General features: G+C 42.2%; 1 protein-coding gene across 3 annotated transcripts in view; it reads right to left on the bottom strand.

The window, feature by feature from the left end:
• Positions 1-17292, bottom strand: part of gsap (gamma-secretase activating protein) — a 110402-nt gene that overhangs the window by 66329 nt on the left and 26781 nt on the right. For 2 of the 3 annotated variants that reach the window (XM_068059237.1, XM_068059236.1), the window contains exons 8-14: positions 16789-16858; positions 13073-13122; positions 11454-11558; positions 9847-9906; positions 7334-7377; positions 3878-3963; positions 1424-1501 (exon numbers count right to left, since the gene is read on the bottom strand). In XM_068059237.1, coding sequence (XP_067915338.1) covers positions 1424-1501; positions 3878-3963; positions 7334-7377; positions 9847-9906; positions 11454-11558; positions 13073-13122; positions 16789-16858 — 493 coding nt within the window. The remainder of the gene's footprint in view (positions 1-1423; positions 1502-3877; positions 3964-7333; positions 7378-9846; positions 9907-11453; positions 11559-13072; positions 13123-16788; positions 16859-17292) is intronic. The other variant, XM_068059238.1, reaches the window with a different exon arrangement.

Below are 17292 nucleotides of genomic sequence, written 5' to 3'. Positions count from 1 at the left end.
AGCAGGTCTGGCAGCATCTGTGGGGAGAGAAACAGAGTTAATGTTTCCAGGTCTGTAATCTTTCAGTACAGACCTGAAACACTGGCCAAGATTTTACGCTGGCCGAACGGGAGCCGGCTACCGACTGAAAAGTCGGTGGCGAACCCGCTTCCGTCTCACCTGGGGATCCGTTCCGTATTTTACGGGTCCCCAGGCTTTAATTGTTCGAGGCAGAAATTCCACCCTCGAGGGAGGAAGTCGCGCCTCATTGAGCTGCCGGCCAATCAGCGGGCCGGCAGCTCTTAGTCCCAGCAGCACCACCAAAAGTGGTGGCCATTGCTGGGACTGCATTCCAGCTGACCGCAGAGGAAGACATGGAGCCGTGAGTTAAGGTAAGTTTTGGTTGCCTCACCAGCTTAATCAGTCGGGCCCCAGCGAGGCTATGGTGGTCAGATTGGGGGGGGGAGTGTTGGCTGCTGGGTGTGGTTGGGGTAGCAGGGGCGGCCCTCCATCGGGCACCCTGTGCCCGATCATCAGGCCCCCCCCCCCAAAACGATCGTCAGCCACCTGGTATTTCCAGGCAGCTTCTCTGTCTTAAGTGTAGCCACTTAATTAAGGGCCTTGATTGGCCTGGGGCAGGTGGGCTGTTTTTCGCCCCCCACTGCCCTACGTAAAGTGGCGGCGGACTCAGGATTGGCTCGGGAACGCCTCCCAGAGCCTCCCGCTCCATTTTACACCACCACCACCCACCCACCCCAACATCCCGCTCGCTGGGGTGGCGTGAAATCCCGGCCATTAACTCGGTTTCACACTCCACAGATGCTGCCTGACCTGCTGAGTATTTCCAGCACTTTGTTTTTATAAAACAAAGTTTCACTTATCTTGATGCCAATCTTTGAGAGTGTAAAGTAAAAATACCCAAATGTTTGAAACATCAAACGGATAAACTGCATTTTATTTTTAAAAAAAACACCAATGGTCTTCCAGGAAATGAATATTGCAGTTTCAAGTAATATTATATATTTTCAGCAGACTACTCAATCCTGACTGGAAAAAAAGTTCCACAATTACCTGGTTTGTAACTGGTTTATAAACCCTTTAAACATGTTGAAAAGACCAGGCAGCCCAATCTATAGCAAATCAATAGAGCACTTGCCTGCAAGTTTGATGACCATGAGCTCAAATCTCAGAATGCTCCAACATTGTGAGTGTGTCAGAGCAGCTTTCCAGATAGAATACCACTTTGAAGCAAGTCAAGCAGGTGGCCCTGCTTTAAGAGGGCATCCTGCAGGCCAAGAGTGGAGCAGCTGTGCTGATGGTTATAAAAATCTGCTCTAGTCTATCCTGCCCTACCAAAAGCTAAGAAAAAGACCAACTGAGTGCAGCATAGCCAAAAAGCAGAGCGAATTTTAGGTGGTTAAAAAAATATTGAAACTAGATTTACCATGATGCAGAAGAACCACCGAATAAGTGAATTCCTGCCTATTTTGCATAGGATGGCTGTAACACAGAGACATGGTACCTACAACAACAAAAAATTATAAAGTCATTCTTTCTGCCCTTGACTTTATTAACGACTTGTATTTATACAGTGTTTTTAACATAGTAAAACATCCCAAAGCTTTTGACAGGAACTTTATAATATAAAATTTGACATCAGGCCATATAAGGAGGTATTAGGGGAGATGACTTAAAGCTTGGTCAGAGTGGTAGGTTTAAAGGAGAGTCTTAAAGAAGGAAAGAGACAGAGAGACGGAGAGGTTTAGCGAGGGAATTGCAGAGTTTAGGCCCTTAGCCCCAGACGGCATGACTGCCAAGGGTGGAACAATTAAACTAGGAGATGCTCAAAAGACCAGAATTGGAGGAACGTAAATATTTCAGATAGTTGCGGGGCTGCAGGAGATTACAAAGATTGGGGGGGGGGGGGGGGCAAGGCCATGGAGGGATTTGAAATCAAGCATGATAAATTTTAAAATCAAGGGACTGCTTAACCAGGAGCCAATGGAGGTCAGCGAGCATGAGGATAATGGGTGAACAGGACTTGGTGCAAGTTAGGACATGACCAGCAGAGTTTTGGATGACAAGTTAATCTTCATAAATACAAGCCTCCATTCATCAAAATGAGATTATCTATACACAGGAAAAGCTAAATCCCCGCATACAGATACGAGATGTTCATGCAAAATATTTGCAAATAATTCAAGGCCTGCCACATGCCTGGTTAATACTGGATTGAGACAGGGCTTGCAGAACATTATAGTTTCTGACTATGAGTAAGTCTGAACTTTCTTAAAAGCTCCCTTTTCCATCAGTTGCTCCATTAATTTTAATTTGTTCACTCACTTCTATTTAAATAGGATTTCTGCATTTCTCTGCAAAAGACAGAAATGCTGCAAATATCAAGATTTAGTAGACACAAGCCATAAAGTGCACTATCTCCACTTGGTGGTAGCCAGATGGTATTACAAATAGACCTAATTTTTCATCTGCACATTTATTCTCCGAGCCAAAACTTTTAAGTTAATGCTGCGACCAACTGTTATGACCTCAGTGAGACGCTGAACATTAAAAATACAAGATATAAACCCCCAAACCAATTTAAAGAATTACACAAGATTTCACGTTTTAAGACTTCTATGATAACTAAACTTAAAAAATCCCTACTAACTAAATAGTACTGAGTAGCTGATACCCCAAATTACAAAGAAAGGTGTTTACTTATTAAAAATACTTGAAAACCTCACACCACACTTCAATGTTACACAGTCCTTTTTGATGGCGAAATCTTTGCAATTAAAAGATCCAACTCCTTCCAGTTGCAATAGGTTAGATCTCCCAGGCCTTACTTCTCCAAGCACTTCTAATTTGGACGTCCATGAATAAAGTGATTTTGGTGATCATCTTGCTCTTTTCCTTCTCCACAAGCTTTGACTTTCAAAACAGGTTCAAGTCTTCGCAGCCCTTCACTTCATCAGGATTCCGAGAGCAGATGTACCCTCTTTCCTCTCGAGGCTTCCATGGCTGGTTGTCTTCCTTACAGTCTTCTCTGAGGCTGCAACCACTGGGTTCCCTTCTTACAGCCTGTCTGCCTTCAGAAAATCTGTTTAATTTATCTGGATTCAAAAGTCAATAGCTTATTGTCCTGTTCCAATATGCAAAGTCCAGAAGTCTGGTTTCAAAGAGCCACCTGGGCCTTCCATTGTTCCCAGATGTTAACAGCTATTTGGTACATGTGCATCACCCAAATCACTGACTCCTTGTTTACAACCCAAAATTCTGGGAGGGTGAAACCCATTGTTCTTCAGATGTTACCCCTGCAGTCTCCGTTTTTCCCCCCAAAATGTATTTGATCTGTGTTCTCTGTTGTCCTGGTAGCCATGGTTTCTGTCTTATCCTTTAGCTGAGTGGATGTGAGGTCATCTGACCTTCTGGACTCTATCTTAAACTTTTAAAAATCACAATTTGTGAAACAGAATCATGTTACAAAGTCCAGCATTCAGAAACCAATTATGAATCCTTGAGACTTCAGCAACTGTTTGCCTTCTAACCGAAGTCAATATTTTTTGAATCAGCAATGAACAGTAAAAATTGTCTCTGTGACTATGAGAGCTTTAAAGGTCATCACAATCTATTGAGTTACTGTTATCGCCACATGAGAGACAGTTAATCGAACCACATCTTCTTCAATTTAAGTAAATCTAAACTAAATCATTCTGCATCCTCACTATTTTTGGAGAGACTGAAAAAAAAAGACGCCTTGAAAATTACATGATCCAAAGTGATGGACTGCAGTTTTAGTTCTTTCTCTAATCAAAAATCTCGAAGTAATGTTGTTGGAATACAAGTACGTTACGACATAATGAAAGGTAAAACAAATCAACCTGTTTCTACTTGCTACCTGTATGATTTGTGAAAACTTGCAGATTCAACGAATCTGATGATTCCTCTTCCTCTTGAAAATGATTGTACCCAAAATTTACAAGCCTAAAAAAAAAGGCAACATAATGCAGTTAAATGGAGGAGACAGTCATTCATAGAACATTACAAGTGCAATGTACTCATCCATCTACAACACACCTCACAAGAAAACTGATTTTTTTTGTGCAAGAGGCATTATACACTTGTGACCAGTAGTACATTACAGGTAGATTACATTTAAAATTTGTACAGGATTGCAAAGCTATGTTTGTGCATCCCTTAACCCAACACAGTTATAACCAAGATTGCTGGTGTTATAATTGCAAGCATGCACATCTGGGGCAATTGCGTCAAGTTTGTGCCACAGCCCATTAATAAGAATGTAGGACAACTGTAACAGATTTTGTTTCTTTAACAATTATTTTACTGAGAAAAAACAAAATATAAGAACATAGCCTATAGAAACATGCTGCTAAAAGAGTTCAAAGAAAATGTTAAAAGAACTGACTGTAGGTGTGATCTTCCTTATTCTTTAAAATCTGTTTAACCTCCACATACAGTAATCAATGACAAGGTGATGTCAAGCTTTTTTTTTTAAAGTCTGTAGAAAGAACAGAACAAAAAGCAAGAAATTCCACAGTTGTGAAACCCTGAGAATGAGTCAGGTATAAAAAATATTGTGATGATTCTTAATTTGAAGATAGCAAGGGAATGGTGTGGTTGGGGGAGGGGGCAATCATAGCAGGACAAATCCGACCAAGCCAATTATGACCCCATCAGTCTACTTTCAATCATCAGAAATGTGATAGAAGGTGTCGTCAACAATGCTATTAGTGACACTTACTTACCATAACCTACTCACGGATGCTCAGTTTGGGTTCCACCAGGACCACTCGGCTGCAGACCTCATTGCAGCCTCATTCCATACATGGACAAAAGAGCTGAATTCCAGGGGTAAGGGGAGATTGACAGCCCTTACCATCAAGGCAGCATTTGACTGAGACAACAGGGAACCCTGTTAAACTCAAATCAATGGTTTGAGTCAAACCTAGCACAAAAAGATAGGATTGTGGTTGTTGGAGACCAGTTATCGCAGTCCAAGAACATCAGTGCAGGAATTCCTCAGGGCAGAGTCCTAGGTCCAAACATCTTCAGATGCTTCATCAATGAGATTCTGCATTGTAAGGTCAGAAACTGGCATGTTTGTTACAATTGGACAATATTCAGTCCATTCGCAATTCCTCATATAATGAAGCAGTCCCATGCCCACATGCAGCAAAACCTGGACAACATTCATGTTTGGGCTGATAAGTTATATGTAACATTCATGCCACACAAATGCCAGGCAACGACCATCTCCAACAAGAACAACAATCCCCTTGACATCTGATGGCACTATCGTCGTCAAATCCCCCATCAATATCCTGGGAGTCACCATTGACCAGAAACTTAACTGGAACAGCCACATAAATACTGTGACTGCAAGAGCAGGTCAGGGGCTAGGTATTCTGCAGTGAATGACTCACATTCCGATTCCTCAAAGCTTTCCCACCACCTACAAGGCACAATACAGGATGTCTTGCTTGGGTGGGTACCATCTACAAGATGCACTGCCGCAACTCACCAAAGCTTCTTTGACATCTCCCAAACCTGTGACTTCTACCACCTAGAAGGACAAGGACAGCCAGTACATGGGAACATTACCACCTGCATATAAAAACAAGAAATGCTGGAACCACTCAGCAGGTCTGGCAACATCTGTGGAAAGAGAAGTAGAGTTAACGTTTCGGGTCAGTGACCCTACCACCTGCATGTTTCCTTGTAAGTCACACGCCACCCTACCTTGGAATTATGTCACCATTTCTTCATTGTCATTGGGTCAACAACTAGGAACCCAAGTGTGCAAGACCACCTAGACTTAAAGGGTGGTTACATTAATTTAATTAGAATAAAAGTAAAATCCCAAAAACAGCAATCAGAGAAAAATAACATGCTTTGCAGGCACTTTTTGTAAGACATCACACCATAAGAGTGTCACGGAGGTTGAGAACAGCTAGAAACTAGAGCAACTTGACTCTTGGGGAACTTGGTGAGTTCCTGATCTAGTATTCCGTATAGACATAGGTCACTGGCACACATTTCAACAGGCTGGGGTTGTGGCAGTGATGGTCAAACTGCTTTCAAATGGCATAATAAGCCTTCAAAGTAGAGACTTTCCAAGGGTGCCATTATGGGAAAACTGTCCATTAGGGTCAGGAACCTGACATGCCTCAAGGACTAGTAGGTTCGAGATCCAAGGGCTGGATTTTACCTTAGGCGGACTGGAATTCACCACCGACGTAAAAGTTGGTGGCAAACCTGCTTCCGCCTATCCCGGGGATCAGTCTCGCATTTTATGGGTCCCCGGGCTTTAATTGTCCCGAGGTGGGACTTCTACCCACTTGAGGGAGGAAATCCCGCCTCAGTGAGCTGCAGCACCACCAGGTATGGTGGCCACTGCTGGGACTGCAACCCAGCAACCTGATAGATCATGGAGTGAAGGGAACTTGAGCATGCCTCACCAGGCAGATTGGTCCTTCCCTGGTGAGGCTGGAGTGGGCATTTGGGGGGAGGGGGGTCACGGGTGCCGTGGCGGCCCTCAATCCGGCACCCTGTGCCTGACTGCTATACCCCCCACCCCCACCCCCCCGGACACGGAAAGGCCGGCAGCTATTGCTGGGCGGCCTTTCACATCCCCAGCACGCCCGCTTGCCAAGGGTAAAATACTCATGGAGGAGGGCGCAGGCCCTTAGTGGCCACTTAAAGGCCTTGATTGGCCTCGGGCGGGTAGGCCGTTACCCCACTCCGCCTGACCGCCGTAAAATCGACCGGAGGCAGGCGTGAGGCGGGTAGGCCTCCTGGAGCCTCCCGCTCAATTTTACACCACCCCCACGCCACCAACCGGCTGGGGCAGCATAAAATTCAGCCCCAGGTCTTCCTCGATTAAGAAGACATCAAAAGATGATTTTCACCAGGCTATTCCATATGATAAATATGGTTGTAGTGAGCTCAGAAACAAGATGACACTAGCTACTTGAGTTGTGTGCCATGTTATCTAGATTAGCCGATGTGCCTGTCCAAATGTGTTCAGAGGTCTCAAATATGAAGGGAAGTGAAGGAAATGTACAAAGTAACCTCCCTTCCTTTGTATGTAGAGGTTAAACAAACGAGATAATTACAATTTTGATAAAAGGTGAACATTAGTAACTGTTAATTTTTAAATCTGATAACTTTACAGGGTATAAACTACGTGTAAAATTACATGCAACTAAATCTTTGTAAGTAAATTCATACAGCCCAAGATCACGCTTGTATTCTGAGCAGTGGTAGTGACTTGCAGATAAAAAACATATTTACAGAATAAGTGTATGTAAAGCAAATAGCAATCACAGCCTACCGTAATTTTGTAACTGTTAAAGAGAATCCAAGAGGAAATGAAAGCTACCGTGGAAGAAAGAAATGTCATTACAACCAGTTTCATAATGACTATTCATCAACATTTGGATGTGCAGCATATAATAACTGCAAAGAAAAAGGGCAAGAATTTCCAACATTAAAAACTCAGTGACATTCATTTATTTTCAGTAAAAGCTGCATAAATAAATCTTCCAAAAGAGAAACTCAGGCACATTACTTTATGGAGTTTAATGACAGATTCTAAAGAGCTAAAGAGGAACTCTCGTGATCAGTCCAACTTCTGTAAAGTTCAGTTTTTAATAACCACCACCAAATCATTTCTCTTGCCTCTGCTTCTCTCCCTTCCACCCCCCAAGTCTTCTCCTGAAATATTTCTGATTAAACAGAAGAATGATTTTCAGAAGTTATTGACTCCACTGTGACGGACCTAAATTAACACCAGTACAGATACAATGGGCTGGATGTTGTTCCCAGCTGACGTTGGGTTCTGTGGCGGGGGGTGGGGGGGGGGGGGGGGGGCAGAGAATCGGAGTGGCAGCGGTCGCCACAGAACCCAATACCGGGATTGCTCCGTGATGGCCCCTCCATCACTCCGCGATGGGACTCTGCTTTCCATATGCTAATTAGATCTTTGCATTAATTGTAACCCGCAGCAAGCTTACCTTCAGTTCCCGATCTTGATTTTGTCATGCGGCACTCACGCGCCTTCACTTTCCCGTCCAGAGGAAGCTAGCGCCTCCGATGTAAGGAAGGGGTCAACTCTGCATTAGGAACTGTTTGTGGGGGGGGGGGGGGGGGGGGCTGGGGAAGGGGTCAACTTTAAAATGGTAAATTTCTTTTTAATTATCCACCACAGCATTGCTGCTGGTTGCTGCTAAAGATTTTATTGCACAAATAAATGGCTGTAACTTTATCCAATCAAATGATCAGTGGCTGGCCGCATACCGAACGTTACAAGAAAGTTTCTTGTGAAGTGAATTAGTGACCAGGCCTGCGTTGAAGGGCTTTCATTAAATGAATGGAAACTTTGATGCTGTGTAGTGGATAAATGGGGTTGGCTTGTTATTCTTCAGCTGGTTCTGTAATGCCGATTGGGAAAGCAGCAACTGAAAAAAAGTTTGCTATTTTGATCCTGTTTTCTATATGATCAATCAATCATAAAGTGTGTTTTGGGGAAATTTCTGACAGCTAAAACAGTCTGACCCTGGCTAGGCCAATTTCAGCAGCACAACAATGTAAGGACTGGCAGCCTTTAGAAAATGGCGCCAGCACCTGCTCCTTCATCAGGTGGCACCATGAATGGAGTCACAAATGCCACCCCCACCACGTGACTGGGGGAGGGCGGCAACTGCCGCCCATATGCTAAGTGACCACCGAATGCAAGATTGCGGTGGCGCGGGGCCCGTGCATGGCAGCCGTCATTTTCTGCACCTGCCACGGCTCCTGGCAGCGAGAGAACAAGATCCAGCCCAATGAGTATGGGGTTACTGATGTGTCTGCGTTAGATATAATATCACTTCCACACCAGAAACACCAGCTGTTTTTCTTTCTAAATCATTTAGATTTTCAGTACAACTCATTAAGAAACTCTCACTTCTTCCTACAAAATGAATATCCCCTTCTAATCTGTTGCCCTGGCTCAGTCACAAGATAAATACAGATGAGGGAAGTCATCACACAAATAAAACAAAGAGTGCCCTTCACAGTGTTATCTAACTATCTACACAAATTTAAAGCGGTACCCAGACAACCATTCCAACTACTGTGATTAAGTCCTTCCTAACACCAATCTTAAATTGCCCTTTCACTGGTTTTAGTTTATGCTTGCTTGTTCTGGTGACCTACCTTAAAGTCGTACTCAGGCTTCATCTTATCCATACAAAATAAAACAAATACTATATACACACAATTAATATCTTGCATATTCCTATGTCCCCTTTTAGTCACTTCTTTCAAAGGTTGGAGAGCCAGTTTCACAGTCTTTCCTTACACCTCCATCCTTTGATGCCGGAGACTTAGCTAGTCATGTAGATTGGCACTTCACACACTTTCCTGATTAAAATTAAGTCAGTGAATGGAGGAAATGCTGAATGGATCCTTGCTACTCTTATAGCTATTAAATTCAAGTCCACATGCACTTTACAGCAAATATCCGCTTCAAATTAAATTTGATGCTGTTTAAATTCTCAGTTTTGTATGGTTAAGATAAGTCATGCCCCAAGGTATTTTTAGAATACTGTATATCATTTATTCCAGTAGTGTGTTGCATGTGGGCATGGTTTGCACCCCGAGGCAATTACGATGGGTCCTTACCTATTTGGAATAAAACTGTTATATGTACATTTTAATTTTGCTGTAAAATAATTTTACAGACCTTACTCCACATAATATATTTGTGGGAAAACACAAAATTAATCATTTTCAGTAGTGAGTTCAAAAATGGTAGAAAGAAAAGGGCATAGGTAGCATATATAAAGTACACAACCTCCTTACCAACATTTCATAGTTCTTGTCAGGGTAAAACTGGATGCACATCAGAACTGCATTGTTTTTCTAATTAAAATAAACAAGTCATCATCATCAAGGAAGCCTCTGGTTGTGAAAATAAAACATGCTACTAAAGTCCAATATTACACACAAACCATGGAACACTTGCTCTGCATAGCAAAAGGACATTTTCCATTAAATACAGCAGTAAATCGACTGTCCTCATTGCTTTAACATTAATACAAAATGCAAATTATTGCGTTCCTCAGTTTATCAAATTTGATAGATGTAGTGAAGCCATCAAACTACAAATCTATCCAATGCCCGACAAGTCCCTTTCTATCATGAAGCTGTTATGTAGTCCATTTAAACATCTCAAGTAAATCTCAAGTGGGCGGCACAGTGGTTAGCACCGCAGCCTCACAGCTCCAGTGACCCGGGTTCAATTCTGGGTACTGCCTGTGTGGAGTTTGCAAGTTCTCCCTGTGTCTGCGTGGGTTTCCTCCGGGTGCTCCGGTTTCCTCCAACAGCCAAAAGACTTGCAGGTGGATAGGGAAATTGGCCATTATAAATTGCCCCTAGTATAGGTAGGTGGTAGGGGAATATAGGGACAGGTGAGGATGTGGTAGGAATATGGGATTAGTGTAGGATTAGTATAAATGGGTGGTTAGTGGTCGGCACAGACTCGGTGGGCCGAAGGGCCTGTCTCAGTGCTGTATTTCTAAATCTAAAAAAAAAATCTAAATCTTTTTCTGTTAATGCCATTCCTGTACAGTATTGCCATACTCCTCTTTGGTTATAGGTTCAAATATAAACAAAAACTATGAATAAAATCACACTATTGGATTGGTCACATTTTGTTACCAGCTGAGAGTCTCATGGCTCATTTATATTATGGAGTCCAAGAGCAGTTTTCTTTGAACCATACAGTCATTAGCAATCCAAGTACTATAATTAACCTTAATGTGCCCAGAATAAGGAAGTAAACTTGAAACAGTTGATTTCCCTTTCTCCATTATTATCCAGTGACCTATGCTGGAAAGTGTACATGGACCGAATAACCTGCTAATATTCAACGTGTGTGCACACTCACCAACAGATAAACAGAAAGGATGCAGGTACCAATGGAATTGTACACCAGCATATTAAATGGAAGGGAAGGGGAAAATATTGTTCTCTTGCCTTTAAATCTGTGTGTCAACCTTGGTTCAGTGATTACACTCACCTCAGAGTTAGAGGGTTGTGAGTTCAAGACTTACTCCACAGGCTTGAGCACATAAGCTAGCTGACATCTAGTACAGCCCTAAAGGAGTGCTCACTGTTGGGAGTGCTGTCTTTCAGTTGAGGCATTAAACCAAGGCCCAATCTGCCCTTGAAAGGGATGTAAAGGACCCCATGGCACTTTTCAAAAAGCAGAGTTCAGCATGGTGTCCTAGTTATTAATTATCCCTCAGATAACACTATCAAAAACAGATTAATGTTCATTTAGTTCTGTTGCTTGTGGGGCCTTGGGTCAAATTGCTACAATTAATTATATCATCTATTCTAATATTTGATTTTTTATTCCAAAAAAGAAAATATGGACTTGCACGAAATCATATTTAATTTTTTACCTTTTCAACAATATAGAACAGCCTCTGTTCCTGTGTATCCCATTGTGCCCACAAAAAATCTTCAGCCACAATATCCTTGTGAAGTCGATCAGGATTCTGAACCACCTAAAATAAATGTAACACAAATGCATATCACCAGAAGGGCGGCGCAGTGGTTAGCACCGCAGCTTCACAGCTCCAGGGACCCGGGTTCAATTCCGGGTTCAATTCTGCCTGTGCGGAGTTTGTAAGTTCTCCCTGTGACTGCGTGGGTTTTCGCCAGGTGCTCCGGTTTCCTCCCACATCCAAAGACTTGCAGGTGATAGGTAAATTGGCCGTTGTAAATTGCCCCTAGTGTAGGGAGGTGATAGGGAATATGGGATTACTGTAGGGTTAGTATAAATGGCTGGTTGTTGGTCGGCACAGACTCAGTGAGCCGAAGGGCCTGTTTCAGTGCTGTATCTCTAAATAAAAATAAAAAAAATAAAAAAAGATAGATTTAATTGTATGAAATTGGCAGAGGATTGAACTACGTCAAAATTATTCCAACTTTTGATGAGTTTGCTTCTCTGTGAAAGACTTCTTTTTGCTCAGAAGCTATCCTTTTCTGGTGCAGGAGGGAGCAAGTTCACAGGATGACAACAGTCTCATAATTGTCCAGCAGGTTAAAAAAACATGGAGTCAGATTCATTACGGTACAGGAGGCAGCCATTCTGCCCATCGAGTCCATGCCAGCTCTATGTCAGTCCCATTCCCCTGCTCTATCCCCATAGCCCTGCAAGTTTACTCCCTACATCTGCCTATCCAATTTCCTTTTGAAATCAAAGATCACCTCCGCTTCCAGCACACTCATAAGCAGTGATTTCCAGGTCATTACCACTCGCCGCGTAAAAAAGTTCTTTCTCATATCCCCTCTGTATCTCTTGCTCAAAACCATAAATCTCTGTACTAGTCCTTGTACCATCAGCTAATGGGAACAGCTTTTCTTTGTCTACCTTATCTAAACCTGTCAATCATGCACACCTCTGTCAGATCTCCCCTCAACCTGTTTTGTTCCAAGGAGAACAGCCACAGCTTCTCCAAACTAATCTAATAGCTAAAGTCCCTCATCCCTGGAACCATTCTGGTAAGTCTCCTCTGCACTCTCTCAGGGACCTTCACATCCTTCCTAAAGCATGGAGACCAGAACTGGGTACAATGCTCTAGCTGTAGCCTAACAAGAGTTTTATAAACGTTCACTATTGATAAATTATAGCTATATATTGCAATACCAGGTTCATAGCAATGAACTTAAAAGAGGATACAAAGTTGCAAAGTATTAAAAGCACTTTTTGTTACAAAGGTCAGCTCAGCCACTGATAAAAAGCCTTCAGAATAGTTTCTAAATCCAGACTGATCTCGGGGATGCAGTTCATATTGTGAGCACACTTGGCCTTGCCACACAATTGTATTGTGTGTTCAGTAACATCTGAAGAAGGCTAAAAAACTGTAGCAGATATAATTCCCAACCAGCATTTTCAAGAAGCTAATTACCGGAATCTGCAATCAAATTTGACTGGCTTTGCCCAACCTTCTTCCTTAAAGCGTGTTTCAGCTCCACTGCACATTATCATGCTACAGCTCCAAAACATCTAGCTTACCACTCTGTAGCCTTCTTCGATGACCACTCTTATGTGAATATGCTCAATGCCTAAACAAGAATAAAAATGTTTAAATTAATTTTAGAATGCTCAGATTTTGATGGACATGCATAACTGAGTTTAAAAAGACAACATAATGGTGCTTGGACAGAACTGGAATATAAAACATATGCAACTGTTAGAGGATAACTAGGGCCCTACCAAATTCACAGTCAAATTTTACAAATTTCATGGTCACAGCATTTTAAGAATCATGAATTTCACAATTTCAAGCATCTAAATCATAAATTTCACGATTTTACAACAAACCATGAAAATTCTGTATTTAAAACAAAAAAAAAGACAAGGGAGGTTTCAGGTTTCAAATAGAATTTATTGTATACTCAAAAGTTGACCATAAACAGGTCACATTCTTTACTCACTGAAGTCAGTGGTTGAATGTGAGCATGAGCAATCTGCAAATGTCTCTTTACTCCCTGTCTCTGCGCTGTGAACACCTGTTCGTGGTTAGACACAGCTCTCTCTGCATCCACAGTTTGCTGGAATTTTCAGACAATGCATGATAGCCTTGCAAGATGGAGGATTCTGCATTCCAGAGTTCCGAAACTGCAGCACAGGCAAAGTACAATCTGCTTCTTTTGCATTGCTTTTATAAGCAGGAATCTCCTGCCTACAGTTCTTGTAAAAGCCAGGCATTACATCAAATGAGTTTAAATCCACCATCAACAAGTGTATTTGTGTAGGGTCAAAGATGCAGAGAGCTTTCAGGAATGCCTCAGAAGGTTGTTGCAATTTTTGAGCCACTTTTTCTTCACCGCTTGACTTTTCCCCGTAGCAGTAATATTGTTTGAGCTTCTTTGCAATGCAAGAACCACCTGTTGAGCACAGGCATGTAATTGAGCATCATCACAGTGTTGTTCATTTGACGGTGCTTCAGCCCCGAACAGTATATCCATTACTTTATTGTTAGCTTTGTGGATTGTGACATGTTGAGATTCAAACCAGTGATTAAATTCATTAGTCATGTACCATTCATGGCAACAAACTGATCCTCCTCATTAAGCTGAGCATCGTTTAGAAGGGTTACAATGTCTGTTAAAACCTGTGTTTTTGGTGTCAGTGAGAGTTCTTCTGAGACAAAGTCTGAGTTGCATTTCAGGTGAGCTGCATGATACTGTACTGCCCAAAAGCAAGAATTCTAACATGTAATTACTGGCTCTGGAGAAATGGTGATGTTTTGTTCCCCAATTTCAGCCATTTCAGCCACATTTGCAATGTGTTGCCTGTATCGAAGCTAGTGGCTAGGGTTTGAAGATCTTTTTAATATAGCTGACCAGTTAGTCGACTTCACCAAACTCGCTTTTCCACAGCTCACTGACAAGAGAAATTATATGTGCATTACATGTAATATGGACAGCATTAGGCATTACACCTTGGAGCACAGATTTGAAAGATTTTGTCATTTAAGTTGTATTGTCACTAATGAAATCAGACACTTTGTTGAAATTGTACAATATTTTGAATGTGTTTTGATGATTGCTTAGAAAACTCTGGTGTAATTAACAGCTTCTAAGTGGACACAGTCTCCGATCACTGTTGTTAGCTTTCCTGCCTGTACATCTTAACAGACATAAAATCAAACAAAACATGTAGCACATAGTTGTCTTGCTCATCACAAATAATTGTAAAAGACTCACATGCATTAATCTGAGACTTAGTTTCCTCACAATGTGTAACAAAAGCCTTCGGCAGGTAGACCTGTCGAAGTTTATTTGCACTTGGCAAGCAACCACCATTGTGCACATTACGTTGAATGAATACTTGCAGCTTTGGGTGATCAAGGTTTTCCAATGGTGTGTTGGTGCTTGCAAAAGCACCCATAAGTTCCACTGTAACCAACTGACTATTTTCTGAGCTGTCTGTTGACTTCTTAGAAAGAGATGAAATTGTCGCTTTTTTTTTTGCGTGTTAGCTTTCCAGCCCTACAGTGTCAGATGCTCTCTTTCTGCTGTGATGGCTTTTCGACTTTAAGTGAGGATGAACCGTTGCCGTCGAGTGAGATCCAATGAAACACTGCAGCTTGTACAAAACAGTATTTCACATCAGCATGCAGAATTTGGCTTCCAAATTCTTTCACTCGATGTGCTGCAGTAATGGTTGTGGCCATTTCTGATTTGCTTATTCTGGCATTCTCACTTATCTGCTAGTACTCAAGATTGCTTCTCTCAAAACTGGACCAGAAGTCCTACCTCATCTACCAATCATCGAGGTGACCTTTATGTCAATGAATAAAACATGCGAAGTTCGCAAAATGACCAATTTCATGGAGGACCCGAGATTTCACAGTCCTGACACATTTTTCACAGCTGTGAATTTGATAGGGCCCTAAGGATAACAGAATAAAATGACATTCAGGTACACAATTTGAGACACTGTAGTTACGGTGAGGTTACAGAAAATACTCACTACTCTCCCTTGGTGTTATGGTAAGTCAAAAGGATAAAATTATTTTCTAAAAATACAGGGCACTATGCTATATAATGTATAACTTATCATTCTACTGTTAAGGTCGAGCAGCTTTTAACCAGCTACAAAGTAAGCATATTGTGAGATGAATTAGAGACCACTCCGTTTAGTGATGGAAAATTGTAGATTTGTTATACATTATACCATCTGTAAAGTGCTAGGAGCTAATTATCCAGCAACTAATTATGTGTAAGTGTTCCGGGAAGGGGGCACATTCACGACTGCACTGGAGAGTCATGTGACATGTAACAGGACACTAGCCTGGGGCAGTCCTATACCAGGGAGCATGGAAGCTAAATGGAATAAACAAAGACTGTAGCCTTTCCAAGTCTGATGTGTGATTATTTCTAACATATGGGAACCAGAAAATAACCAGGAGACATAATACATTGGCAACTGTTTGTAAAGACCCAGTTCCAGGTCCAGTTGGAAATAACTGGCTTTCTTTCTCTGTATCTTTTTAAACATAATTGTTCATCAAGTTTCCTATCTCTTCAGTTGTGATTCATTACTGTTTTATGAATGCAATATTTGAACCAATCAGATGCAGACTTTGAACAAAGCATTTTAAAATTGTGACAAATTTGCTAGAGGTGCAACTTTTGTCTGTAGATAAGTAACGCAATTTGACCCAAACTGCTTACCAATAGGTAAGTGTTTTTTATATTGTTGCTTGCAGACTAAGAGAAGCAAGAGTGCTCTCCAGACCCTCAAGCAAATCTTCTGCCATGATTGGCCAACCTCCAACCACTATGCCAATCCTATGATCTCTCCCGGTCCCCTCTCCCTCCCAATTGCTGCTCCATACCGCCGCCCCCCGCCCCCCCAACCCCCCAACACCACAACGTCTTCCAGGCCCCCCTCCCTCCCAACTGCCAGTCCAACACGCACTCACCAACCTGCGGCGATCTCTCCTGGATGCTGGAGACTGTCCCCGATTGCAGCCTTCTACCACTGACTTTTCTGCCCGGCAGTCAGCCAGCCTGTCAATCTGACTAGCTGCTGGACAGGAAATGGAGTTTTAAAAAAAAAAGGCAATAAGGCCCTGCTATTAAATTCAGCAGAATCGCCGTATGCCCGGAAATTCCCCAGCAAACATGTTCGCCCACACCCCGTGTGTGTGGAGAAACTTGAACAACCCTCCAATGTACCACTTAAAAAAAAAAGATTAGCATGGTCATAAAACTTACATCTGTCCTCTGAAACTACCAGCAGGTGATTGTCAGGGATTGGCTGCGCATCTGAATCAGGATAGAGGAACTGCAAAAATAAACTTTGTTAAAAACAGACACTGTGAAACTTACAAGCATTAATTTTTTTTTTAAAAAAGCTTGCACACTTGATGATACAAGGTAGTGGCAGTGGCAGGCAAACATTGGCACAGAAGTGCAAATGTACAGTCTCCAAATGACATATTAAATGGAAAATAAGTTTCATTTTTCAACAGTAAACAGAGAACAATTTTAATTCTTCACTTCAGCCTAAGCAGCGAGTCTTCCCAGGTTTTTGTTATTCTTTCAAGGGATGTGGGCGTTACTGGCCAGACCAGCATTTATTGCCCATCCCTAATTGCCCTCGAGAAGGTGGTGGTAAGCAGGACCCTGAGCTTCCGGTTGCTTGCCATTTCAACACTCCCCCCTGCTCTCATGCTCACATCTCTGTCCTGGGATTGCTGCAGTGTTCCAGTGAACATC

This window comes from Heterodontus francisci, chromosome 27, assembly GCF_036365525.1.
Source record: "Heterodontus francisci isolate sHetFra1 chromosome 27, sHetFra1.hap1, whole genome shotgun sequence".
NCBI lineage: Eukaryota > Metazoa > Chordata > Chondrichthyes > Heterodontiformes > Heterodontidae > Heterodontus > Heterodontus francisci.
The sequence above is the reverse complement of the archived record's forward strand: the minus strand, read 5'-3'. Positions and strand labels throughout refer to the sequence as shown.